The sequence below is a fragment of the Oxyura jamaicensis genome, chromosome 2 (assembly GCF_011077185.1).
Source record: "Oxyura jamaicensis isolate SHBP4307 breed ruddy duck chromosome 2, BPBGC_Ojam_1.0, whole genome shotgun sequence".
NCBI classification, from domain to species: Eukaryota; Metazoa; Chordata; class Aves; order Anseriformes; family Anatidae; genus Oxyura; species Oxyura jamaicensis.
The window spans coordinates 33,144,500-33,172,369 of record NC_048894.1 but is presented as its reverse complement, the minus strand read 5'-3'; the positions used below and the strand labels follow the sequence as shown (position 1 = coordinate 33,172,369).

General features: G+C 39.1%; 1 protein-coding gene and 1 long non-coding RNA gene across 3 annotated transcripts; one reads left to right on the top strand and one right to left on the bottom strand.

The window, feature by feature from the left end:
* SP4 (Sp4 transcription factor) lies at positions 1-25,066 on the bottom strand. 2 transcript variants are annotated; one of them, XM_035318187.1, is made up of 6 exons: positions 24,929-25,066; positions 24,208-24,308; positions 22,169-23,729; positions 5,133-5,361; positions 4,695-4,894; positions 1-3,596 (listed from the first exon to the last, which is right to left on the bottom strand). In XM_035318187.1, the coding sequence occupies exons 1-6, from the start codon at positions 24,933-24,935 to the stop codon at positions 3,349-3,351; spliced, it is 2,346 nt and encodes a 781-aa protein (XP_035174078.1). In that variant the 5' UTR covers positions 24,936-25,066; the 3' UTR covers positions 1-3,348. The 2 variants fall into 2 exon arrangements, with proteins under 2 accessions (XP_035174078.1, XP_035174079.1); XM_035318188.1 differs by lacking the exon at positions 24,929-25,066 and adding an exon at positions 24,416-24,604.
* On the top strand, positions 25,040-26,116 carry LOC118162173. Its single transcript, XR_004748324.1, has 2 exons — positions 25,040-25,158; positions 25,836-26,116. It is a non-coding gene; the product is annotated as an uncharacterized LOC118162173 (long non-coding RNA).
* Positions 26,117-27,870: the final 1,754 nt, after the last annotated feature.

Below are 27,870 nucleotides of genomic sequence, written 5' to 3'. Positions count from 1 at the left end.
TTTTAAACTCAAGGGAATTTTAATAGGTTACTTGCAAAATGTTATTGCAGGCAACAACTTATACATGATTTTAGTTCCAAACCCACCAAAAAATTATACAAATCATCATTGTAAAAGTGTCAGATTAGTGCCTTACAGGCTTTGCTGGCAGAATTAAGTTCTAAATTCTAGACGTGGGGAAATGTTGCTCATTTTTTTCCTTTTCTTTTTTTTTTTTTTTTTCTTAGAAAAATTTACAAGTGAAATATTACTACAAAACTTTTTATAAGGATTTTTTTTTTTTGCAAAACATTTACATTTTTTACCATCAACTATTTTTCTGTTTCAAAATCATTATGTAGATTTAATACCCTATGCTGCACATCAATTCTTGCGGGATGACAATTCAGTGACATGCATAAAAAAACACCACAAGGCATTAAAATGAAGACTTAAATACAAATATTGTTGCAATAAAACAGTTATAAAATTGAAAAATAGGACCTAAACATCATGCTTACCTAACTCTGACAAATTAACTTTTTCTCTTAGATTACACACTTTTATTACTGCTCTCATGAAAGAATGTGATAAATAATGACTTAACACCAATTTCTAATGTAATCGGCAACACATACACAAATCTAACCAAAAAAAGTATATCGTAAGAAAAAACTAGTCTAACACTGGAGTTCTACCATGGTAAATACACTTTGCACTGATAATTACAATAAAGCAAAATTTTTAACGGTGGCAAAGGGAATGAACAGTGAAATGCCAATAAACAAGATACTACTGCACATCTGTGCCCTATTACTTACAACAGCTATATCCCACTGAGTCAAATAAAGGACGCTGAAATTTACGATCCTTTTAAGACAGAAAAGTGGATTCAGAATGGTATGCAGAACAGACTGTCAAAACGCTTCTAATTTCATCAGTAAAATGTGCACCTGCTAACACAAGTTAATGTACTTTAGATGCTAGGAACCCAACCAGATTTAGATTTCGATACATCTACCACAGGGATTCATCATCAATTAAAAATGACTTCAGTTTCCTATCTGCATATGTAAGTATGCATGAACAAACTATATATGAAATGGTTGTGCAGAATGCTCGTAATTTCAGTTTACAAAAATTGTTAACTTCTAGGAAACATGATAATAACATTAGGAAACTTTTTCTTTGCATAAAGAAATTTATAGCACTGATTGTGAAGCATAATGATAAAATATATATTTGACATTTCATTTCCTATATAATAAAATTAACAGTTAATACTACCTAATGTTCATCTGTATTAAATGTAACATCTAATTGAGTCTGATGTTTTAAGTCCAGATACATCAGTTAAGAGTACTTTAAATAAAATATACAAAATAATGTACAAAACCCAACTAAAATTTAAAGACTGTTACAAGTCTACAAAAGCTTTAAGAAACTTGAAATTTATAACCACAGTGTAAAATTGTTTTTCTTTAATTTTTTTTTTTTTTTTTTTTTAAATTTAAATGTAAACTGAAAGTATAAAATACCTTCAGCTTAATATTCTGCTACAAAGGGCTGGCCTAAAGTGTACACAGTGTAAACAATGATTGGTATTTCTCTTGCTTCAAAAATACGCAAAACACCACAAGATTGATAAAGTATTCAGATGAGAAGTCTATGTTTTGTGAGAGAATGCACAAGGTATCTGTTATGCGTCTCAAACCAACAGTTACCAAACACATTCTCCTTTTTTTAACTTTCAGGAAAAACAAACAAAAAAAATCTTAACCTTCTTGCACTGTACTTCCTTTTGTTACATTAAAAATATTTTTGTGTATAAATTTTTAAAAATATCAATAATGAGAATTGTTACCAAATGACTATATGTGTAAAAGGTTACATTTATGACTATGGGAAACAATTCAAAATCCTGAGCATGAAATATTTGGCCATCTTTCCTCCTCTTATATACGGCAGTTTTCGCATACGAAATGCAGTTTTGTGTTGTTATTGTTGCTTTCCATTTCTTCTATATTCCTATTAATCTGACTCACCTGAAAATATAACCAAACCTTTAAAATCAAAAGCAACATAATAAAAAGATAACCATATTCCTCTTTTCCCATTTTGTTTTGTTGTTGGAGTCTCAATGTAAAATTTGTCAGGTAACAGATATTTATTACCAGCCCACATATTATCCTTGAAGAGAAAATGAAGATAGTAATATTTAGGGGAAAGGAGAGAAAATGTTTACTTACAATGCCTTTTTTGGTTAAAATGTGGTAATTAATTCTTTTCTTTGGCTATTTAGTCAAAGCATAAAGAACTCAGCACATTAACCACAAAAAAAAAATAACTAGTATTTACAGGAATATGATACAGGAGAATGATCTACAACACTCATGGAGACAATTCTTTGATTGATTTCCATGAATTGTATCAAAATTAAAACATATAAATATCTGAGTTTTTATGATTCATGTTACCTATGAGTTAGAAATGGACTGCTGATGATCTAAAATAAGGAATACTAAAAACTTACCCAAAAGTCGCCGTATTCATTCTTTATCCTACATAAAGACACCATTAGTTTTGTAAAATCTTATGTTAATATCTTTCTATGGTTTAATCTTTCCTACTGTATACACTAATTCTACATAACCTTAGCTCTCCAAAGAAAGAGAGGAATTAGAACTCACTGATTGTCATTTATACACACTACTATAATGTAGTGGTCAAATTAATCTGAGGTCCACCTCAAATCCACTTTGCAGCAAGCATGTATCATCCAGCTGCTATTTGAGTAATTCCAAAACTTGAGAAAAGACGGCCAAAATAAACTGACATGTTCTGTGGACTGAGCAAAAAACTAAACTATTTCCACTATCATTCAATCTATATTCAGTTTTGCAGTTCCTTATGGGAAAAGATGTTCTCATGAAAATATTACAAGTTTATATTAAAAACAAAGTACCTTCATCAAACGATATTAATTCTAGTCACGGTCCACCCTGTTTTACATTGATATTATCTGAATTTACAAACACATTAACATACAATGCCAAAATAGAGGGGAAAAGTTCATTTTAAAATCATTACATGATATACAGACATATAACTAAAAAAGTACAGTATGGAAATAATATCCCCCCATCTGTTTATCCAGTACATCAATTTGCGCTGTTTGTATTTTTGAAATTTTCGTCTTGTTGCACCAGTGTACACTTCCCATGCTGACCCTCCAGCCTGGAACAATTACAGAAGTCAAGACTGAAAACATGATTTCCTGCTCTGTAATCCACTTTACCAGCCCACTTCCATATCCTGAAAGGTATGTAAACTTAAGTGCAGCACTAGGCGTCCATATAAATTATCCTTTCAGAATTCTTCCATGTTTGTTGAAACATTAGGGGTTGCTGGGTTTGAATCTTGAGAAATGGCAGCAACAGTGACAATTCTTGGAGAACCAAGAACCTCAGTAACTGAAGAGTCCAGTTCTCCTGAGGTAACTATAGCAAGGGCCGTTCCACCACCCTTCTTGTTCTGATGAGTTTTGACATGTTTCGAGAGATGGTCACTTCGCATAAACCTTTTAGAACATTCAGGACACTCAAATCTCTTTTCACCTTTTTAAAAAGAAGAATGAAACAAAAATGTTAGTGAAAGAGAGCACCAGATGCTTTTTGTTTAATCATTTAAATCTGACACTTTCCTACTTGACATCTATCATTCCTACTTATCCTTCAAAGGATACACTTTCGTCTCTACCTGTCTGATTTCCAGGTCTGTTCTTTTCAGTCATAAGTTCTTGGCAATCCACTCTTCACTATTAAAATGCTCTTAACAAATATTTGCTATGCTGTGATTAGTTGGTGAGTAGTTTGAATTTCAGATCACCAGAGAATTTTCCTAAACTTCCATAAACCTGACGGAGTAGCAGAGGTACAAACAGTGAATGAAGCACTTGATAGCATTTAAAAAAAAAACTTTTATTTAGATTACAGTTGCAAGAATGGAATTTGGACACATATTTGAATCCCAAAGCTCCATGAATCTGTCTCGTGAGAATGTATAAAATCAAACTCAAGAAAAAAAAATCACCATACTAAATGCTCTGACACTTTAAATATCATTAGACTTCTTTTGAATGTTACCTTCTGAAGCTGTAAGTTTGAGGGGGGAGAAAAAAAGAAAGCCTTCTTGGGGCTAGAAATAGGAAGACTAATATAACTTAGTTTCTAAATTGTCCACCTTTCTGATCTGAACTGTTAGGAGAGCTTGCTTTATTAGTTCTTACCTGAAATGTCAAGGAATTTTCCAAGATCACCAAATCTGATGAACGGACTGGTTAAAAAATCTTAAGGACTGGGGCTAATCTAAGTGAGGAGAACCAACCCTAATCCATGACTGATCCTACGTGCTCAAAAAAATTTGTCAAATTTTGATAAGGCATTATCTAATTTACATCATCGGTGATGAAAAGGACATTTCTTTCTAGGATAGGTACAGAACAATTTGAACAGATCTTTGTTTATTTAATTTCTCAGTCAGCTTGCATTGATGAAAGCTGAAATCTACTGCTTTCTCTATCTCAAGTTACCATATTTACATTTAAAAGTAATTTTCAGAGACCCTAATGAGTGAGATTTTTCTATATCACTATTTATTCATGGTTACTATGATTCAGAGTTACTGTATTATGTATAAAGAGAGGGCTGACCAACCTGTGTGGGTTCTTCTATGTCTTTGCAACTCATCGCTCCTTGTAAATCGCTTGCCACAAAAAATCCAGTTGCATACAAATGGTCTTTCACCAGTATGCCAGCGCAGATGTGCCCGCAGATGAGATGTCTTGCCATAAACTTTTCCACATCCTTCAATATGGCAGATATGTTGCTTCTTTTTTCCTGGCTCATTGCTGCTTCTAAAGAGATCAAGTTTAAACAGATAAGTAATTTTATTCTAAAATATTATTAGACAACTTAGGAAAAATATTTTATGATAATAGATACAGTTATAATTCAGTCTCTGCAAATAAATATATAAACATACTTTCTAGTGGATAGCAATAAACAAAATAGACAATACAAGAAAATCTCAAGCCCAAATGAAGTAAGCTGTGACAAGATCCCTAAATATGTATTGATAAAGTTTACACTCACCTTCCTTCTCCCTCTCTACAATTAGGACATGAACAGGCAACTCTTCTCAGTCTCTTGCCAGGTTGTGCTTCCTGGTCAGAAGCTTGCTGAGCTTGTTGAAGCTGTACTTGTGTTATCTGATCAGGACTAACAGCACCAATTGCTGCATTAGCAATGCCACCTACCGCTACAGTAACAGGAGCTATTGTAGCTTGCTGTACTTTTACTCCATCTTGACCTTGCTGTTGACCTGTAAAATAAGACAGTGTTTGTACCTTTTCTTGGTTATTTCACAAATAAGTTTTATATGTTTTTACAGAAAAATAAACTGCTTAAAAGCAATCCATAAAACAAATATTAAATCTAGCCATTTTTCTGAAGCACTACCAGAAGTGTACCTGCTAGCTCAGATAGTCCTGCTTAATGTAATTTAATGTTACCAAAACAGCACAAGACTGCAAATGGTATTAAGAAATGTGAACTAGTTTAACAAATGCTACCTCACGCCCCAAATGCTGATATAAATGAGAAGACAATATTTCTGTGTAAGATTTTGTTAAATTTATTGCCATAGAAAACACAAAAGCACACCTACACTCAGATAAATACAACTAGCTCATTTTGAAGGCTATTTTATGACACATACAGAAGTCACTTCTACAATCTGTACCGAATAAACACTATGCCACAAATGAACTTTCACAAAAAAAAAAAAAGAAGGGTCATAGGACTAGCGTTAAGTTCTGCTTCGCTAGCTCGTTCATTTTGTTTTGCAGAAGGGAGTATGTTTTCAAAAAGACTGGAAAAGCAGCTTGATTGAATCAAATAAAATTAAAAGATTGACATGGTGAATTGAGACTTCAATTTCACTGCATAAATATTAAAGGAATATAAACAGTATTCCCATTTCGGTAAGAAGTGAAGTTTCTTGAGCAGTAGAGCAGTAGTATTATATTTGCTTAAAAAGTTATAGATTATAGGGTCTGAGAAAATAACATGGCAAGCAATCTGACAGAAAGATATGACTTAGAGCTGCAGTCTGACAACACTGCATACCAGTCCCTCAGGTAACAGGAATGGTAAAAAATATCAGATATTGCCATTTTCAAAACTTCATACAAATGAAAAATAAGACGAAACACTACCTACTTATTGATAGAGTGTAATGACCAACCAGAATTCCCAAGAATAGACTTCAATATTCCAAGACCTGAAAGTCTGCAGTATTGAAGCACTAATTTAAAACTCTGAAATCCCTTAGAGGTAATATGATTCAGAGATATTCAAATAGGTACTCAAACTTACTTCTCAGGCATCTGTAATAGAAATCAACAAGGACAAGACTGAGAAGAACACTCAAGCCTAAACTGCCTAGCTACTAAGCTAGTACATACACAACACAGTGTGAAGTAACTACTTTATTAACGTCACTGCTATATCAGCAATATCTGTCTTTACATGATACATTGTATAGTGCTACAATAACATCCATAGACTAAACCTAACAAACACTAACACATACACACAGACAGGTTAGGACTGAAGAACCTCCCAAAGTGACTTGACTATCATCCAACAGGCTGTAGTTCACTATAAGAAATAGAAAAAATCTATGTTGTGCCTGGTTATTTTCACCAGAAGCCTGACCAGTAAACTCTCTTGGTTTCATTTTGGAATTTGCACCCGATTCAGCTACATACAAATAAACACAAATTCCATGTTTTCTTTAGCAGGCCACAAATATCAGCAGATACCGCGTACTTTTGGTTCTCTGAAAAGAGCAAGGGCAAACCCAAAAGTGATAATGATTGAAACTCACTTGAAATTCATAGGATTTTGGGGACAGGTGGACAATACAAGAAAAACTTTTCTACAAAGAGTCTGGAATTGGAAGCAGAGGAACCACAGAACAAGAATTAAAACCTTAACCTTGAGTGCAGGGCCTTTATATATCTAGGCTAGAAGAAAGACTTTCTTTCAGGAATAGGAATATACTAGAAATAAATTTATTTATTTAATAATGGGAAAGAAAAGCACTAACAAGAATTATTGAAGGAGAATATGACAGGTTAAGGAGAACAGTGAGGTATAAAGGCAGATAGCAGTACCTAGCACTTGGGTCTAGCAGTGGCAGAACAGGACATGAACTTCCAAAGTGCTAGTCTATAGGCAACTCCGTGTCAGGCCGTTAAGCTGCTGAAGTACTGAGTGCTATGAAAAGCTAGAGTCAAAGAAGGCTGATTGTTTTTGTTATATCTAATACTTATCTTAACACGTTAATGTGATTGCTTGTGTTAAAAACCAGCTGTAGGTTTTAGTTAGCCAAAGGTAAATAAGTTAACAAGAAGAACTGGCTCTGCTCGTAGTCTTGCAGAGACACAAACTGCTCTCAGTGTGCTAAACAGACCCCAGATGCAAACTCCTTTAATCCACAGGGTGAGCACTATAAGTGATGGCAGTCTAGCAACTGTCACTGCAAAACTAAAGATATATCGTGTACTACAGTCACACCTACAGCAGCATCTGCTGCTATTCTCACCAACAGTCAGGTCTGCTTTCAAGCACATTAAGTTATTCTTTGCCATCAGAGCCTGTTAGAGAGATGACTCCATCCACATCAAAGTTCTATTTGACAAAAAAAATAAAAATAAAAAAATCCCATGACCTAACCATTTTCTCTTAGTTTTCTTTTTCTCTATGATTTTCTTTAATTGATATTAATGCTTCAACACAACTTTTCCCAGGCTGCCAGACTAAAGGCTTTTTCAGTACAATGTGAACTGGGGCACTGAAACCCTGAGCAGGACAACTATTTTTTTACTCCATGGCTATTGCTACAGTGATGAATGTCTGACACATAACTCTTGCTGGAGCTGACCAATATGCATTTATGTGGAAGCCTGTTCAGTCTTTCTAACATCCTAACATATCGTGCTGATTTGATATGAACCAATTTTCAGTCCAAGTCATGAGACAGGCAACCACACAAGGGTCTTCTGATACTTCCTCATAATATCCAGCTCTGCTGCTTTATTGATCCCGCACCTTCCCCCATCTTTTTTATTTGCTCTCCAAGGAATACATGCATGGTCCACATAAGCATCTTGGGGGGACAGGATACACACTACTGAGCTATAATCTCTATCTATTTATTTAACATGACATAGTGATACATTTCAGTAGAAATTCTTCATAATAACTGTAAAAGTGACAGCAAAAATACAAAAGAAAATGACAGAAGTAAGGTTGCTCAGGCAAACAGTTACATTCTCCGTATGGTTTCAGTTAAACAGTAATTAAATGACTGCTTTTCAGATGGCATTAATATAGTTATTACATTTCTAATGTGAACAGAAATGTTGATTCTCTTCTTTAAATTAAGCTCACAGAGTTATTTTAAACTTCCCTTTCCTTGTATTCCACATACTCAGATCAGTACAGAAGGTTCTGAAATTCCCAAAATATCACACAAATAGCTTTATTTAAAGATCCAGGACGCAATATTCATAAAGTAGAGATTAACTTACTGAGGTTAAAGAATCACTGGAGGAAGTACAGGTATATGATAATGATGTACATTCTTGAAAAGAGTATTTATCAGAAAACACTGGAAAGTTCAATGTTGTAAATCCTAGACTTTTTTTTTGTACTTTTGAAAAAGCATCACAACAAGTTAGCACACTAGTAGCATACAAGATAGAAAGATGTGCATCTGTTTTTATTTTTATTTTTTAACTTATAGGATCATAAAGGTTGGAAAAGACCTCCAAGATCATCTAGTCCAACCATCACCCTACCACCAATGTCACCCACTAAACCACGTCCCTAAGCACCACGTCCAACCTTTCCTTCAACACCCTCAGGGATGGTGACGCCACCACCTCCCTGGGCAACCCATTCCAATGCATGACTGCTTTTTCTGAGAAATGTCTCCTCATTTCCAACCTAAACCTCCCCTGGTGCAACTTAGAGCCATTCCCTCTAGTCCTATCACTAGTTACCTGTGAGAAGAGGCCAACCCCCAGCTCCCCACCCCTTCCTTTTCAGGTAGTTGTAGAGAGCAATAAGGTCTCCCCTGAGCCTCCTCTTCTCCAGACTAAACAACCCCAGTTCCCTCAGCCGCTCCTCACAGGACTTGTGCTCCAGGCCCTTCACCTGCTTCGTAGCCCTTCTCTGGACACACTCCAGTGCCTCGATGTCCTTCTTGTAGTGAGGGGCCCAAAGCTGAACACAGTACTTGTGGTGCGGCCTCACCAGAGCAGAGTACAGCGGGATGATCACCTCCCTGGTCCTGCTGGCTGCACTATTCCCGATACAAGCCAGGATGCTGTTGGCCTTCTTGGCCACCTGGGCACACTGCCAGCTCATGTTCAGGCAAGCGTCGACCAATACCCCCAACACCCTACACCAAAACCTGCAGCAATGCTAAAACATAGAATAGTTTTCTATCTATATAATGTCTCAACACTGTATCTGTTCAATAAGCAGAGCCTCTGCTGTCCCCCAGAACTTTTAACATGGCAGTAGGAACTACGACATGGTGCCAGAGCTCATCAGTGCTAGTAGCCAGACAATGTGAACTAAAACTTGTCAAATGCACTGTTGTACTTTTTCCTATTATCAAATTAGCTTTCACTAGAAAACAAACAAACAAACAAAAAAACACTGCTGATTTTAAAACCAAGTAGTTGAGATAATGTTACACATACAGGAACAGAAAAGACTAGCGTCACTTTATAGTGACTATTAAAAATAATCCATATGGCTTGCTACTAGGGGCATAAAAATATCATTTAAAGCCTTCCAAAAATTCTGCTAAAATCATGAGATCACTTAACATTACTTCTTTCCGACGGACTCCAAACCACAAGACTAGTATCAGTATACTTCACCATCCATAATCAAGCCTTTTAGTAACAAGAGCTCTCATGTTTCAACACAGATTTCAGAAAGAATTCTAAACAAGCCATTACATGAGGGAATAAACAAAGTCACACTTCAGTTCATCTGTGTTGTTACAGATGAGTTGTCAAAGCAGTCACAGCACATTTACACCTGCCTTTAGAAGACAGTTTTTCTTAAAATTCCCATGATGTCTTTTTAATGCTGATTTTCTGAAATTGTGAAACATTCTTGATCAACAAAATCATCACTGGACTTTACTGTACATGCTGTCAGGTTACAACTTCAAGTTACAACAATGTGCTACTGTACAAAGTAACACTGACACTAATTACTGCATTTGATTTTATTTCTCTCAGATGTAAGTACTCTTTCTTTTGGATAGTAACCACTGCATGCTGTCCTGCATCAAACAAAACCACAAGGCAACCTGATACAGCATTTATTTTGCAAACCAAGCACAGTAAGCCTCTCACTAGTTAGAATATTGCATATATGATTATGAAGATATAATTGAGAATGTTACAGACACTTTTAACCTTCTCAAATAGAAGGACCTACGTGATTTTAGTCACTAATCTTAAACACTTAAGCATTTAATGAATGACTTATCACAAAATACAGGATTGCGCATCCTTAGTTTTTCAGCACCAGGTTTTCTTCCAATTTTGAAAAGAAAGCCACAACCCTACATCTTAAGTTACATTGCATATACTTTCTTGTATATATTAGTCTAATGTGTTCAGGCAAGAAAACTCAACATTTTCAGGTACTTCCTATAAAGCCAAATATCACAAGAATACATATCAGTTTAGGTTTCAAAGCTTACTTGCAAAATAAGAACTGTAACACAACCCAAATGACAAAGAAAGCTCACATATGCTACCTAACGAGCACTTTCCTGTAGAGTGACTTTCCTACAGAGTGATTTACAACTGAAAATCATTGTCATTAATTAGGCTTGGACATCCATCGTAAGTCTAAAGAAGTTTCCTTTTCCTACACATTGCACGTGCATTCCTATCACACTGTTCTTGTTCACCTGATGCAGTAAACATGAAAAACTACTCTTTGAGACAAGTAGGGTGGATAAAAATAGGGTGGATAAGGAAAAGGCTGTACTTTGACAATCCACAGAAGCCATCGGAGTCAAGCTTTAGAAAATGGATCTTGGACGGAACAGAAATTAAGACAAGAAAAGGACACTTCTAGTTTCTATCACTCAGTTCCCCAAAACAATTAACACTGAGTTCCTGTTGCTGTTGTGCAGCCAGCATTCTGCAGTCACAGAGATGTCAGCATTAATGAGATATCTCTGTATCGTGCACCTTACTGCAAAAGTTGAGGAACGTTTTGCAAAATGTACATAGAGCCAGAGTGGTTAATGGTACTAAACCAAAATTTTGTTTAACTGTGTATTCTAAAAATGAAAGACAGTTGCAACTGATACCTGTATGTATATTGCCAGAGGACATGTAAGTAAAGTTAATAACAAGATGGAAAGTTTCAAAGTTCTACAAGCTTTGGTACTACAAGTATGGGAGTTGACACAGCAACTCGCCCATTAAATAACTTACTGACACAAAAGAATGGAGGAAAAGAGGTCTCAGCTCCTTTCCCCTCTCTGCATACTCTAACTGTAGTCAGCCTGCAAACATTCTTTAGTCTAATATTTCCCTTGGAAAATGACAATTTACTTTAAGATCAGCAAGGATTTTAAAATTTAAGAATCTCCATGCAATGGAGATTAGTTTATAGTTGGAAAAATGATTTTTAACATCACCGACTGGAAAAGTTTCATGCTGAAGAATGAGATGAAAATCATGCTTTAAAAATAAACATAACGTGAAGATAACAGTGAGTTTCAGTATCGACACAGAAGACAATGTGTTTTGATGTTACTTAAACATTATGCAGACAATGCTGACCTCTCTCTTGTCCTGAAGTAGTAATTTATAAAAGGTTTGATAAAGAAATGATGTATGTCAGAGGAAATATTTCCCAGAATAGAAACTTCCCAAGGGCTGATGCAAGGGACCTACACATTGTTCAGAGAAGAGCAGTTTGGAGGAGAGAAAGGAATTTGATCCAACCAACTAAGGTAGGAAATGTGGGTTGTCACAGCCCATTGTGTCCAGATGCTACCACCACTTCCAGTACAAACTGCAGCATCAAGTAGATAGATTTCTTTTCTACCGCCTACAGGGACAACGCAACAAGTTTCTATTTTTCCCTGTTTCCGACTTGAACAATATTCATAGGAATGTATCTTCTCCTCAAGAGACTTTTCTTCCCATGTGAGATGGGATGGTTTGAAGTTACTGATGAGCATCACAAATAAGCTTAGCTTCTGTGAAAAATACCACTTAAAAACATGAGGATTAAGACAGAAAAAAAGTTTTAGAGTTTTAAACACCTTAAATTTATTGTTTTTCCTCTTGGGCAAGAATCATACTGGCAACACAGAAAAACAAAACGCCACCCAAGAAGTTCCATGAAAGTACTTTAATAACTTTTCAAAAATTTAAGACTTTTCACAAGTGCATTAGGACAGCCTGAAGTCACCCCAGTATTTTCAGACAGAAAAGTTTCCAGCTTGTATTACCTTTCATTTAATTGAAAGTCTATTTTCTCTTTATTATTATTAAAGTTCACAAAGAGCTCTCAGAAATACAACACAAAAAGACCTAAATGGGTCCCATATGCATGGAAATAGACATGGACTTACATTTTCCCAAAATTTAGCTTTGCTCAACCAAGTAGAGGTTTCAGTCAAAGCAAGGCAATAACTAATTGTTTGGGATTGTTGCTGTGATTTTAATAGGCTTCAGTTAGAAAGAAAATATGTTCACAGTTTTTAGATATTATGAAGGAGCTGGAATAAGAAAAAAAAATCTTGTTATCCTACTGCTAAGGCAAGAGGTCCTTTTAATATAGGACAAAATCCACTTTTTGAAAAGAGTCAAATAGAAAAGTGCATTTAGGATAAGTGTTCCAAGAACAGTTCTCTGCAGATGAAACTAAGTAGTTCCCTGTATATTGAATCTTACAGCAGATTGTTAACTGGAAAATCCAACTACCAACTGTGCTGTCAAATGTTAGGTGCACTGCATGGAACTAGCAGTAGGTAAAAGAAATGTAGTTTTTAATGTTTATTTTTACTGAGCATCTGCCTCTACCCTATAATCAGATCCCAACTCTCAAATTATTCTACAGGTTATAGCCACAACAGAACTTGGCTTGGTTCTTTCTTCCATCTCTTTCCCTTCACTTTGAAATGGAGATAGGGCAAGAAAGAATCTTGTTGACTATTAGTCTCTGTAGTCTGACTAGAAGAGCTCAATACCTGACAAACTCTAACAGTAAAGAAGTTACATACACAACCTACACAGTTCTGACATACAGAAATCAAAATACTGCTTTCTAGGAAGTCTGTTTTTCAGCACCTCGGTTCAACTTCTCTATATTACCATGGAAATAGCAATTGCCTGATCTTGAAAGGGGGCTGACAGGAAAAAAGAAAAAACAATAAAATAAACAGAAACCCAAACTAAGGTTTCAGTATTGTCTTTTTTGTTTGCTTTTAACTACAGTTTAGATGGTTGACATGTTTTATGCTTTCAAGTCCACACTTGAGTAGAAGGTTCATAAATGTCCTTGAAATAAACATTTTGGCTATATGAAATGCTATCTTTGTATTGATCAAGATAACAATAAATATGATGCTACTCACAGGAGTTAGGAAAATGGAAAATTCTTTCAAAAGACAGGAAGTTAGCTGACTTCAAAACTAGGCTAAGTCACGTATCATTTGATAATTTGTTCAGAATTAAGAAATGCTAGTGATGAAGATTAATTTGTTTATTAAAGCTGAAACAAATGGTCCTTGCCTGATAAAGGGTGTAGCAAGATTACAAGAGAGCTACATCTTATAAAGGCCATGTAACTCTCTAAGATCAAAACTCTCAGCAGTTCTGCCAGCTCTTCTGTAACACCATCACTCCTGTAAAAAGAGCATGCTTGATCTTACCTGCTCTTCCTTTCTAGTTCAGAACAAATTGAAAAGCTTGATGTTTTACTCAGAATAGCTTCCCAATGGCCAAGGAAACAACACAAACAAGGCCCATATCTCTTAAGAGTTCAGAAAAAAAACTTTGAAAAAAGTTCAGAAGAAACTCACAGCCAGAGAGGTTACATCATCACTTGAAACCATTCTATAATTAAAGAAAGTCAGACTTGTACCTAAGATGTTTGCCAAGTTGCTTTTGGCAGGAGGATATTAACTGGATATTTTCTTTATACTAGAATGATCCTAGTCTGCCAATCTAGCAAGACTAATTATGTATGTTGGGATAACATGGTTTAAAGACTGGCTGATCAAGGTACGTGACTATTAGCCACTGTCAGTAGTATTAAATACCACAAACTCCATTCATTTCTAAGAATGGATGCATGCAGAAATCTGTATAAATGATAACCCAAACTAACCTAAACAGATGTTGAAACGCTAAGCTTCTCAAGAGATTGCGGATGTCTGGAGCTTGTTTTGGTGAAAGTTTAATGACAAGAGCAAAATAATCATTATGAAAATTACATTTCATATGCAGTCCCAAGTACTATGCTACAGCATATAAATTAAACTTTTATTAACTTGTATCCATCAAATCGCTAACCATTTAAAAAGTTTAGCTGTGTTTCAACAATACTGTTCATACTCAGAATTAACCATTCACCTCGGAACATGATGTCCCATTATGTGAGTTAGATTGTAGGTAATAATCGTTAACATCCAACATTTTTAATACACCAGAACGGTGAGAATTTCTCGCCTCTACCACTACTAAAATCGTATGAAACTAAGTACATTGTAACATAATGCACGTTATGCTGAGGAAGGTATTAAAAACAGAGGGAGTGGGGGAAGCATATTCACAATCTTTCTCCTTTCCAGGATCAAGTAGGTTAACTAAGCATGGATCCAAGCACTCTTAAAACAAAACAAATACTAACAAGGTGATGAAGACATGCAGCATCACTCATAAACATGTGCTTGCTTGATATTTTCTGAACAAGAAAGTTCTGCCATTTGATTTCCTGCTCTACATATTTGATTCTTGGCAACAGGGAACTAGAGAAGGGAGAGCAAAAACTGATATTCTTAGAGAGAACCCATAATGCCGAAATGTTTTTGTAAGACCACATACTCTAACTGGGAAATAGTTTTACTAATGCTCTACTTTGAAGAGCTTAAGAACTTGCATCTAATTCTTGAAATTGATAGCATAGAAATGGCTCATTAGAAACCTGTTTCACCTTGCAATTAAGAGCAAAGCTGGTACTTGAAATACTTCCCCTTCCTGCTTTCCCTGGAAGCAACAAAGTCATGTCTTGCCACTGACAGGTAAGGCAAAGGCTTGTTTTTACTGAGGCAGCTTTATCAGGTGATTCTCCAGTTAGCTGAAAGTTGGACTGCGTACACCTTATGCATCAAGCTTAGAACAGAATACTAAAACTTGATTTTAAAGCTGCCATCACCTAGGCAAATGTTTGCTGTCACCAGCACAGTTTGTCGTTAAACTGCTTATGCCACTATTTTGAAATTCAGTTTAAGAAAATCCCACAAACAAAGCAATTTTGTTGTTGGAAGATTAAGTGCTTCTAATTACTCTGAAGCATTTGAAAAGAATGTGGGTACTAGAATATTTGGAACACTGTGGTTCTGCAACAATTCTCAGCTGAAGGCAACCTGAGAAGAGCTGCAAGTGACCTTTCATGACTTTGGAAGAACTACACTAAATTTCTATTCTCTTTCCAACTGTAGCCTCAGAATGCCAACTAACAAAAAACATGCAGGAACTAAGCAGAACTCCTGTATTTGTTCTGTTTTTGCAAAAAAAAATAGGTCAGTTCTTTGTACTTATTTTTTTCATTGCAGACTCCATAACTTTGCAGCTTCTGTTTCTTCCCAGGTGTTTGCCACAGCTTGCTTGTGAATGAGTAGAGCATCCACAGAAGCACTGTGTGTTGTTCAAAAATCCTCCTCAAAAATCCTCAATCCACCACGCTTTAGCTCCTCTGACTTCAATGCTTGGTAATTACCTTCACCAGTTTGCTTCTATATGCTTCTATATGCTTTGGCTATTTTAAACCCTGTTCACCTTGTCACCACCTGCAGACATTTCTCCTCACTTAGCTACTCAAGCTCTTTGAGTTCTGATTCTACACGTACCCACTGTGGCATCAACATGAGCAAGGAGAGCCACTGATTACACTGTAATGAAAATGCTCTTTCGTTTGATGACTGAAGCATAAAATTCCAAGACTTTGGGCTAAACACCTTCCTTCCCTCAATAACTATCATAATATCAAAAGTGGCAGAGATAATAGAAGATCTTGAGTGGTACAAAGGTGAATCAATTTAATTTCTCATAATAGAATGGTTTGTGAACATCAGATAAAATGACGTCTTACACAACAACTGAGACTGCATTTACTGCAGACAAGTAATGAACATGTCAAAAATTTACACAGAATAAAAAAATAAAAAGCAAATTCATGGAAGAAAAGTAATCTAAAGATTGAGTAGCAAGAAAATAGCACTTCTGACTCATGAAGACCTGAGCTACTCATCATTGAAGGGTGGGAAGAGTACCTGAGAAAACTCATTACTCTTTCATGTAGTCAGCATCAGACATGGTCAGAAACTAAATATTTAGTCACAAACTCCTTTGACTCAGATTAAATGCATTCAGTTTGGGACTATCATTTTATTCCTGTTTGAAGCATTTTAACAAATTCTTTAAACTCCCTTGCAGTCTGAAGAACATTTACATTTTGTTACCAATCTCTTCAGCATTTGAACAGCAAGTCAGAATTAGTGACTCACACAAGAAGAGTTAATAAAGAAGCAAAGAGCAGAGAAAGCCTGGAAAACAAGAAGATGGATGCTGACAAATTTGAGAAATACATGACAGGAAGAGACCTGAAGGTACTAGCAAACTGTGTAACTAGTAACAGTAGCACAATGAAAGTAGCTGGCCAAGAATAAAGGGAAAAAAGCCTTCGTAACTCACATTATATACTAGAGAGTATGAAAGAGAAGGACAATTACATTTTTAAAAGTCCCCTAGTGAGAATACTAAATATTGCACTTCATTGTCATTACCGACTGTTTTAGAATCCATGGCACATCCCTGCAGAAGACTCTTAAAACTCTCCATTTGAATCACTGCCAGGCAGCAAACTGTTCCACTGAACACTGGTCATTCTTCCATGTTGTTGAGGTGGATGAACTCCAGATTCCCCATAATTCAGGCCATGCCAATGCTCATGGGTTAAAATGGCTTGCACTTGAGTTGCAAGGTGGTGGGATCTGGGGAGTCTTGCTTAAAGCAACTAACAAAGCTTGGACCAGACGCTTGTATAAAGTACATATTTTATGTATTAAATAAGTTATAATAAAATAGATTAACTACTAGATTATATTTCTCATGATTTTTATAACAAAAACATCCCATATAAGGGGAGCCAAATATCATTATCATGTAACAAAATTATTCCAGGAGGTAGACAAGTCTGATCTATTACTATTTTTTCTTCATAAGAAACAGGGAATCCTGAAAAGCCATTGTTTCTACCATGAGGACAGAATCAATACATCCCCACTGTCAGCAAAAATGAGTAAAAAAAAAAAAAAAAAAAAAAAAAAAAAAAAAAAAAGAAGCTTACTACCTCTTCTGAAGACCCCTGTGGTGTAAGAACAGGGGGCACACAAAACTCTTACATTGTAATGAAATGCTGCATATTCATGGTTTGTCTGTAACTTCTCTTAATAAAATTGGATGTTTTATTTCACTCCATATTCACCAGCACCCACAAAAATACTCACAGTTTGTGCTATTCCTAATATAAACACACTTCAAGATCAATGTGTTGAGGGCCAAAAAAAAAAAAAAAGACTGTAGCCCTCCAAAAGGAAGTTCTGTTATGTTATGAACTCTATTTTTCTTAGAATCATCTAGTGCTACAAGTTCCTTCCACAGAGTCACTTTTGTCAATTAACACATCTCAACAATTAAGAGGGCAGAAATATATGCTTTAAAAAGGTAGAACCTACCCTATTTTAAGAAGGGAGAGGAATCCTTGATCTTGCTTTTACACCTATTACAGCAGAAGCTTTTTTTTTTTTTTTTAAAAAAAAAAAAAAAAAAGGCAAGAGAACCATTGAGCACCCTCTTGTCCCCAAGGTTATATGGGGTAAATTTGGGATGTCACCATCTATCTTACATCCAAATGATACCAAAGGTTATTCCATTCCACATGGAATCATGTATAAAACAACAGTTAATTCATATAGTACAGAAAAAATGCAGTTTACTTTGTACAGAATTATCTTGTTTAAAGTCCACAACAGGTACTGACCTCATAGCCAGGCAGGTATTTGTAGATCCCTGCATGTTAAAGTAAACACAGCTGCTTTTAGGTAGTCTATTGTTTAATTAGCAATTCACTTAGTTTCTCCTCCTCAGTCCAGATTCTCTTCATACCCCTCTCCCTTTGCCCTTTTATTTTCAATTATTCTTTTGACTGACACTTCGTACATCTTCTCTGCATAGCTTCACAGAATCACGGGGTGGTGCAGAGTGGAAGCAAGCTCTGGAAGTCACCTGGTCCAACCTTTGCTCAAGCAAGGGCACCTGAGCTGGATGCCCTGAACCACAGGGCTTGAGTATCTCCACGGATGGAGACTCCACAGCCTCTCCAGCCAACCTGTGCCAGCACTCAGTAACCCTCAGAGTAGAAAAAACTATCTTCCTTCTGCATCACTGATACTGAATGAGTTCTCCTGTGGGTCTGAAAATGAAAAGACATGAGGAGAACTCTGCTTTTGCCTTGCTTTTTGACCACGCACAACATACAGCTGAAAGCGTGGTACCTAGTGGTAGCAACATGTTTGAGGTTTTAACTTAAAAATTGAACAGCTACAAAAGAAAAAGCACACCAAACATTTTTTTTTCCCCCACCTTTCTTGGTTCACTGTAGAGCTACACACCTTAGGACAGGAAGCAGAATAACAAAGGTTATAAAAAAGCAAACCAAAATACATCATTTACTTGAAGATGTAAATATTTTTCTTCCCAATGTGAGATCTGTCTCTATTGGAATTTAGAATCCATTAAGCAAAAAAAAAAAAAAAAAAAGCCTAAATAAGCTTTCCCAACATAGTTCTATAGCTTAACATTTCCATAAGAATTTTAAGCCACAAGTTTGTTATTTGCAATTAGAGTTCTATTGCTTTATTTCATTTATTACTGAAAAACTAATAAAAAGGTACCTAAATTACCCATTTGTAAAAAATAACTAGGAAAAAACAATGTCCGTGAAAGACATATGACACAAATAAAAGAACAGTTGTTTCAGACAGCTACATTTTTTATATATTTTTTTTTAAATTTCCCCCTGAAACTTGGCTGGCTTTATCAGCTGGGTTTGCTCAAAGGAATATATATATATATATATATATATATATGTATATGTATATATATTTTGTTCTAACAAGGCTAGAGCACCCATATCAATGGATGGGTTGAGTCCTTCACTCCATCCCTTCCCTGACACTTTCTGGACATCCTTTGTACTCCTCATTTCTAACACCTACTTCCACTGCTCATTTGTAGTAAGTGATCCACTTCTGGAGAGTTCAATTAATGTGCAAGAAGAGTTCACATTGACAAGCTCAGGTACTGCAGGAAAGAGAATGGAAATATCAGTCTGCAGATGTTGAGGTAACTGAGCGGTTTATTTTTTAAAAGATGTCCAGTAACAATAATAGCAAAAATAATTTCAAATAAACAAACACAATAGTGAATCTGAAGAAACCAATAGCCCTGAACAACACAGCTTTTTCCTTATAACTGACAAGTAAAGTTTAGACTCTTGCATGTTTATAATTTTCCATTTTGTAACCATTTCTTCCTTGAACGCTTAATCTAGCATTAGCGCAAGGACTGCACATCATGCTCTCTGCTCTCCTTTCCGTGTTGCTTTGCTCTGGCAATAGCAACCAGAAGTTTCACAGGAGAGGCAGAGAAGTTATAATTTCCTTCTTTAATTTCTCTCTCACATTCTCAAAGTTCTATCTCCATAACCTTAAGTCTTGGGGAACATAAATAGTACCTCATACATGGAGGAAAGATAGATGGACTCACTGCTGCTAATATAAAATTAAAAACCCTACAGAAGCAGCTTACCTGGGCATAGGTGTGGGGAGCAAGGTGGAGGGGAATTCAGCGGTCATACAGTTTAAGTTTAGGTAACACATGAACCCTTTATGAGTAAAGCTTGGCTTCTCCAGAAGCATGCTTCTGACTCATTCCCCTTGCTCAGTAACAAATCTCAATCCCTGTATTCTCCAGAAGACATCACATGCAGTCAGAGGTGCAGACAAGGTAACTGAGCAAGATGATATTCAGAATTTCTTGTCTGAACTGCCACAGTTGTAAGCCATCAGTAAGCAGGGAAGCAGAAGAGAACAGCACGTAGGAAGATTTCTCCCACACTCCCAAATCTCAGCTTCCATAGCAGGCTTTCCATTCTTTTGGCCCCTTCCAAAGTAGGCGCTTTTGTCTAACAGTAGCCAACCTGCACTTTTCATCAAGGACAATTTTCCAAGACAAATTAGACTGAAAGATGTAGCAGCTGGTCAGCTCCAGTGAGCCTACAATTATTTTTGAACCATTACAGCCAAACACAAGGTCAAGTTTTTAATTCTGATGACCCTGATTAACATCACTCTAACGTTCCTTAAGTACAACAAGTTTAACTCATCCAACCCAACCCTTAGTATTTCCATCTTCCATCGAGTGCTGGAGAGCATTGTAGCAGACAAGATTCTCCCAATAGCAAATTTCTTATTGTCAAGGTACGTTTAGTCTCCTTGGAAGTACTTCTGTTTAGCTGAACAGTTAAACATTTCCCATCTTAGCACGTGATTATAAAAGACAGATTAGGAGTCAATATGATACTAACATTTTTCATGTTGACTGGACAGTAAACGCATTTTTTCTTACAGTTTTGTATTAAAAACTGTGACTACAGTCGAGTTACTGTCAATACCAGAGTTTTTATTAAAACTAATATAACAGAAGCCTTTTGCTCTTATGGAGTTAAACCAAGCTCTTGTAAGCAGTTATCAAACTGGCAAAGAGAGGCCCTAAATCAAATTTTATCTGTAATACTAAAAGTTTGCAAGTTTTACATACAGGGTTGTCCTTGTGGGTCCCTGCAGTCATTGTAGTGAGTTTACTTTAGAACTAAGTTCTTTATTCTAGCCTAGAACCTTTTAGCAGTTCTTTCCACAACTAATAGACCAGCATAACCACACAGGCATTTCCTAATACACGTCAGAAGTTCATCATCAAGCACTGAGGTGGTTACAAGTGGGTTCGTTTGTTTTTAAATTAAAATAAGTCACAGGAACAACACTGTAACTGTACCTCACTCCATTCAATATCTCTGCAATGTTCAGACTTTTGAGGGAACAACTTTATGAGCTAGTACAGAGTATAATGAGGTTCCATACAAATGCATGTCATGACCCAGGATTTCATAGTTCACATACTGCCACCTTCCTCATCCTACATCCCTTATGCAGAAATAAGGAGTACTACCTGGCTGAAAAAAGCTTGTTTGTTGCTGGCTTTTGTTTATATATAAATAAATATATTTCATATTATATATAAAATATAGTATATGCCCATAATAATATTTTATATATAAAACACATTTCATATTTTATAGAGTATGAAATATGATATAAAATTTATATATAAAATAAACATATCCAAGCTCTAGTAGTCAGGTATTACATTCCCTCCCAAAGCCTCAAAATTTTAAATAAGATGGAGAAAAGGTCATTGAAGGATAGATTATCAAATACAAGTAGTTCTTCAATTGATGAAACTGGTAATATCCACTCAATGTTTAGGAGAAGTGTCAACTATTTTAAATTTTGAATTTCAGTGATAAGGTATTTTTAAGTTTACTACCAAAAAAAGCCTTGTTGAAGTATTAAAGATGATCTGGTATTCTTTCAATAGTAAAAAATAAATAAATAAATAATAAAAAAAAAACTACCACTCTGTCAGACCACTCACCTGCAACACTGGTAATGGTAACTGGAACTCCTTGTACTTGAACACCTGCAGCACCCAGGTTGGCAACACTTACTGTTTGGAGATTAGGTACTGAAGCAAGCTGGGCAGCATTCAGGGTGATTGGGGTACCGGCAACAGCCACTGGTGCAATCTGAGCAATGGTTGTGCCACCGCTTGAAGAAGACACGGGGGTAATGGTTAGTTGTTGGGGTAACCCAGCATTTTGAACTTGAAGGTTTGAAAGGCTTTGCAGATTCTGAACTTGCACAGTTTGCCAACTGATCTGCCCCGATGGTGTTAAAGTTGGAGCCCGGATGAGCACCTGAGTCGGACTTACTGCCTGCAGCTGAACGTTCTGCAGAGGCTGCTGCTGGATGGTCTGTATAGTTTGCCCTGACTGGAGCTGAAATGATTGGGGAGGAATGGCCTGAATAATCTGCTGTTGAGGCTGCTGGATCTGTATCTGCTGTAGAATAGGTTGACCTACAATCTGGACCTGCTGAAGGGAACCAGACTGATCCTGTACGTTCTGTAGTCCATTGGACTGAAGCTGACCAGAGCTCTGGCCTTCAGAGTCCGTTGCAGTTGTTTGAGGTTCTTCACTAGTCTGCTCTGAACTGCTGCCTGCTGTGCTCGTGTACTGGCCTGCTTCTGCAGAGCTCACTAACGTGTCACTGCTAGTTAGAGATGTTGAGGCAGTGGTTGTAGAAGTGGACGATGAGGAAGGAGATTCTGGCATCGAACTAACAGAGGCAGTAGTGACAGGCGTAGATGCTAGCTGACTTCCATTGGAAACTCCACTCTCCGAAGACTGTCCAACTTGACCCGAGCCTCCTCCAGCTGCCACATTGTTTATCACAGGCAAGGCTAGAGTTACTCCACCAATGTTTATAGGTAAAGTTGTTACAACTTGTGCCTGAGTACCAGGAATAGTTTGCAGTTGCAGCGGTATGGAAACACCAGGCCTGATTTGGACCGGGACTGTCTGATTTGCTAAATTCTGAGCAATAACATTCCCCGAAGCTGTCCTATTTGAAGCTGTGAGAATAGCTTGATTATTGCCCGCAGGAATAAGCTGAATTTGACCCTGTATATCTTGTATACCAGTAGCATTAGCGGGATTAATTTGAATTTGTTGTCCTTCTGTTGTCTGAATCTGTGGGACCACTTGGTATTGGACACTACCACTTGGATTTTGTACTTGAATGACTTGAAATTGCCCAGGGGTTGTTGCAGAAGAATTGCCCGATTTGGTTTTTGAAGGAGATGCACTTCCATTGTTACTACTGGAGGGACTTGCTGCGCTTGAGGCAACAGAAGATCCTGGTTGAGCAACATTATTTTCTTTTGAAGCAGGAGGAGCAGCAGCAACAAGCTGCCAAGAGTTCCCAGCAAGCTGAGTTGTTACTAATTCTAACTGTTGCGGCTGATTTTGAAGCTGCACCAAACCTTGATTTGGATCTATAATGATCTGCTGCTGTCCAGTTGCTTGATTCTCACCAGGAGTTCCTATTTTGCTGCAAGTGGCTGCTAGCAAAGCAAGAGGTGAAGGCTGTGAATCCTATCCATAGGGAGAGAAAACAGAACAGATTCAGGAGAAGAGCACAAGTATTAATCATCAGGAGTAAGCATTAAGATTTGCACAGGAAGCAGACCTAAGTATGTTCCTGCATATAAAGACCAACGATACAGCTCTGAATAAGGAAGTACATGTTTCTTTAAATAATCTTTAAGTATAGGCCAGCAGTTATCAATGAGTATGTGACAACCAGGACATCAACCACTTCCTCAATCCATTCTTTTTTTTTCCCTATAATAAGGACAAATTAAAAAAAAAGACCTCGGTTACATGGGAAGCGTCTGATCGCTGTAAAACATGATCAAAAAACATGTCCAGGCAGTAAAAATATTGCACCCAAAGAACTATGTTTCATCCAGCCCAAAGATGCCCTGAGCAGGAAACGCTTTTAGCTGAACATTTCATTTTAAATGCTAATATTTTGGGCATTTCCCTATTCGGGTGTGTGTGTGCGCTTTACCTGTGAGCCTCCAGTTTTCCCTTTTTTATTATTATTGTTGTTATTCTCTGCCTCGGGAGATTTCTCTCCCTCTGTGGGCATAGTTTCCTCCTTCTTTTGATCTGCAAAAAAAAGATATGAAGCGTAACAGGTTAATTATTCACCTCCATTCCTACAACAACAAACCCTAGGAGCACATCCTTTTCGGTGCCCAGCCCCTCGCCCGCACCTCCCCAAGAAAACAACGGCGCAAGCCATCGTTACAAAAGAGCGAGTCCTGAGAAACGTGGTTTGAAACCCAACCCATGGGGGCTGGAGAGTTAACACCCAGAAAGGGGAGGTTTGGTTTCCTTCTCCCGGAGACAGCGGGAGAAAACCACCCACAACCCTCCTCCTCCTCCTGCCCCCTGAAGCATCGACGGCCACTGAGTGGCCGTCGATGCTTCAGGGGGCAGGAGGAGGGCTGTGCATGGGAGGGAAAGAGGGAGGAAAGGAGGAATGAAGGAGGGAGGGATGCGCACGGGAGGGAAGGGAGGGAGGGAGGGCTGCCGAAGAAAGGGGGCACGCAGGAGGACGAGAAGAAAGGGGGCGCGGGGGGCGACGCCGGGGGAGCGAGGCCGGGGTAAGAGGGGTCGGGGGGGGACAGAATAAAAAGGGGGGGGCCCGCGGGAGGCCGGGCTGGGGGGGGGCCGAAGGGCGGAGGGAGGAGCGGAGGGAGGGCGGGAGGGAGGGGGTTACATACCGCTCATCCCGCATTAATGCCCCGCCGAGGCGCCGCTCTAGGGGGGAGGAGAAGGAGGAGGAGGAGGAGGAGGAGGAGGCGGCGGCGGAGGGCGGGGTGGGGGGTAGCGGGGAGAAGGCCGGTCGCAGCCGGAGCGGGGAGGAGCGGCCCGGCCTATTTTTCCACGAATGGCCGCCGCCGGGCCGTGGCGTAGCCGCCCGCCTCTCCGCCGCCGGCCTCGGCCCGCCGCCGTGAGTGACAGCCGCGGGCCGGGCGGCCGGGGGAGGGAGGGCGGAGGGAGGAGGGAGCGCGGCGCTGGGGGCGGGGCCCGCCGCGGCCCAACCGCCGCCCCCCGCCCCGGCTCCTCCCCCTCCCCTCCTGCCAGCCGCGGCCCGGCTCCCGCGCTCGGCACGCGCGCGGCTGACAGCCGGGCTCGGGCTGCTGAGTGACGGCCCGCCCGGGGGGCGGGGCCTCCGCGCGGCGCCGGCCAATCGGGTGGCAGCTGCCCGCCTAACTGACAGCGCGCGGGAAGTGAGGGGACCGCACCCCCCCTCCCCCCCACGTATCAGGTCCCCCTCCCGTCCCGTCCCGTCCCGGGCTGAGCCCTCGTAGCCTCCCCGCGGTCCCGGGGGTTCCTTTACACCTGCCCCGGGATATTCCCCCGCAGGCGTCCCGCCCCCTCATTGGCTCGGCCGCCGCGCGCGGGGCACGCCGGGAAATGTAGTTCGCAGGCCGGGAGGGGGGGCGGCGCATGCGCGGGCCCGGGGGGTGGCCGGGATGAGGCGGCGGCCTAGGAGGGGGCGAGATGAGGGGGGAGGCGGTGGCGGGGTGCTGCGGTCACCGTGCGGCTGGGCTGGGCTGGGCAGGGCTGGGCAGCAGCCCGTTAAGGGCAGAGGAAGGAGGGTTGTGCCTCTAGTTTCCTCCGCAGGGTTTCCTCTGGCCCTCGTGCTGCCTGTTGGCCGCCATGGCATGGTGGCTCAGGTTGAGGCAGGGCTCGCCGTGGTGTGGTGTGGTGAAAGAAGTGGAGGGTTTGTGGGGCTGGCAGCGGCCAAGCCTGCCAGCGCCATTTTGATTTGGGAGAACATCGGTGCTACTGCACAGGCGTGGATGACAAAGCTTTTGATCTTCGATTCAAGCCTCTGGGGTGAGGGAACTGTGGAAATACCAAGCCTCTCCATTGAAGACAAATAAAACAAGAGGAAATATAAATGGCCTGGGCTGTTAATAGGTGTTGTATGTACCGTGAGCATGCAGGTCACATGTTGATGCATCAGGAAATGGCCTTAATGCTGGCTTATCTGTGTTCAGATGAGCAAGTGGTAATATCTCACAGCCTACAGCTCAGCCCAATCTCAGTGTCTCCTACACAGTGTCAGGGACCAGGAAGAGTGGGGCTGCCCCAGGAGGGAGCTGAGGGCTGTGTTGGCCCCAGTTCTTGTGGGGTGGTGCCCCCCATTTGGGTGCAGTCCCCCATGTCTGAGCAGAGCTTGTGTGGCAACAAGATCTGCTGATGGTCCAGTGGTCGTCACACAAAGTAAGCTGATAGAATCAGGCAGCAAACAGAGAGGAGGAGACAGGGCCTTCTCTGCCACAGACCTGGGGCCAAGCTCACCATCAGCGTGCATCCAGTTCTTCAGGGCTTCTCAAACTGGTGAGGAGGACAGCAGGGAAAGAGCTGGGCACAGCCCCTCTGCACTGTAGCTCCAGCTGGCTCGGGGGCACAGCGCTGAGCTCTTGGCCTATGGAGGGTAGTCACGGCACCACAGCCTGTCTGCTCACTCAGGACCCTGAGGACCCAAAGCGCCAAGTACCTCATGAAACAAGAGGTTGCACGAAGATTGGGCAAATATATTAGCAAGGCTACTTTTTTAATAGAGACAGGTGTCTTACAGTCCTACTGAAGCTTTTAAACTTTCACTGGATTCCCGTTTTCATGTGTAGGTAGAGTCCTTTTGAAAATCTGGCCCTAGGGTGCAAAGAGTGCAAGCTGTCTCAGCTATGTGTGATAGAAATGACGGATAAAAGATATTGGTAGTGTAGGTGGTTTCAGTAGGGGCATCATGGTTTTTATATATCCTTGCCATCTACAGTTCCACTCCAATACCACCTACTCTTTCTCAAGTATCAAATGTCACTCCTGTTGAAATTCTTTCTGCCAACTTAAGTGTTCTGAGCATGCCACTTTCAGCATTGTTCCGGCATGAACCACTGCACACCCTCATTCTGGTTGCTCTCCGCAGGCTCTCACAGAAGTCAGCAGAAGTCACCTGTTGTTTTTAACAGAAGAAGATTAGATCCAATGATGTGTATCCGTTGACACAGGCGTCCCATCTGCTGTTGGGATAAGTGAAAGAAAACTGTCAGAAATAGGGAAAAATGAATCAAAAAGTGTTCATCACAAACTAAGGGTTAAAACTTTAAAAGTATGTTGACACTCAGAAACAGAGCACAACTTGGAAGCACATGGATCAGCAGAGACCCACCAAAGGGTGAGGTTTCTGGCAAGACTTAGCTCAGATGTAATATCAGATGAAAATGCTAGTTTGCATTAGGGCCCAAACTAATAAAATTCATTTGGTGCTTGGCATCTCTTAGGGTGCTTTATTTAATCAGTAAAGGTTTATTTATCTGTTTGTTTTAATACTTTTAATTATGCATTCTCTGTGTTCATATGTGCTCTTTTCTGTCTCTTCTGTTTATCAATTGTAAATTTTGTTTCTATTTTTCTAATCTTTTGATGAGTTTCCATAGTAGCCTGATTTCAGTTTCTTCACTTTCTCCAACTTTTTCCTCAGTATATTTACTTCCCCAATATTGCTTTTCCCATTTTTTCTCCTTCCTTTCCTTTTGCATTTTTTTCCTTTTTCTTTCTTTCTTTCTTTCCCTTTCTTTCTTTCTTTCTTTCTCTTTCTTTCTTTCTTTCTTTCTTTCTTTCTTTCTTTCTTTCTTTCTTTCTTTCTTTC

Bases quoted from the DNA above. Each gene is read 5' to 3' on its own strand.
- SP4 (XM_035318187.1), bottom strand. The intron at 4,895-5,132 runs GTGAGTGTAAAC...TGATCTCTTTAG, and splicing joins TGTAGAGAGGGAGAAGGAAG to AAGCAGCAATGAGCCAGGAA. The intron at 3,597-4,694 runs GTTGGTCAGCCC...CTTTTTAAAAAG, and splicing joins ACATAGAAGAACCCACACAG to GTGAAAAGAGATTTGAGTGT.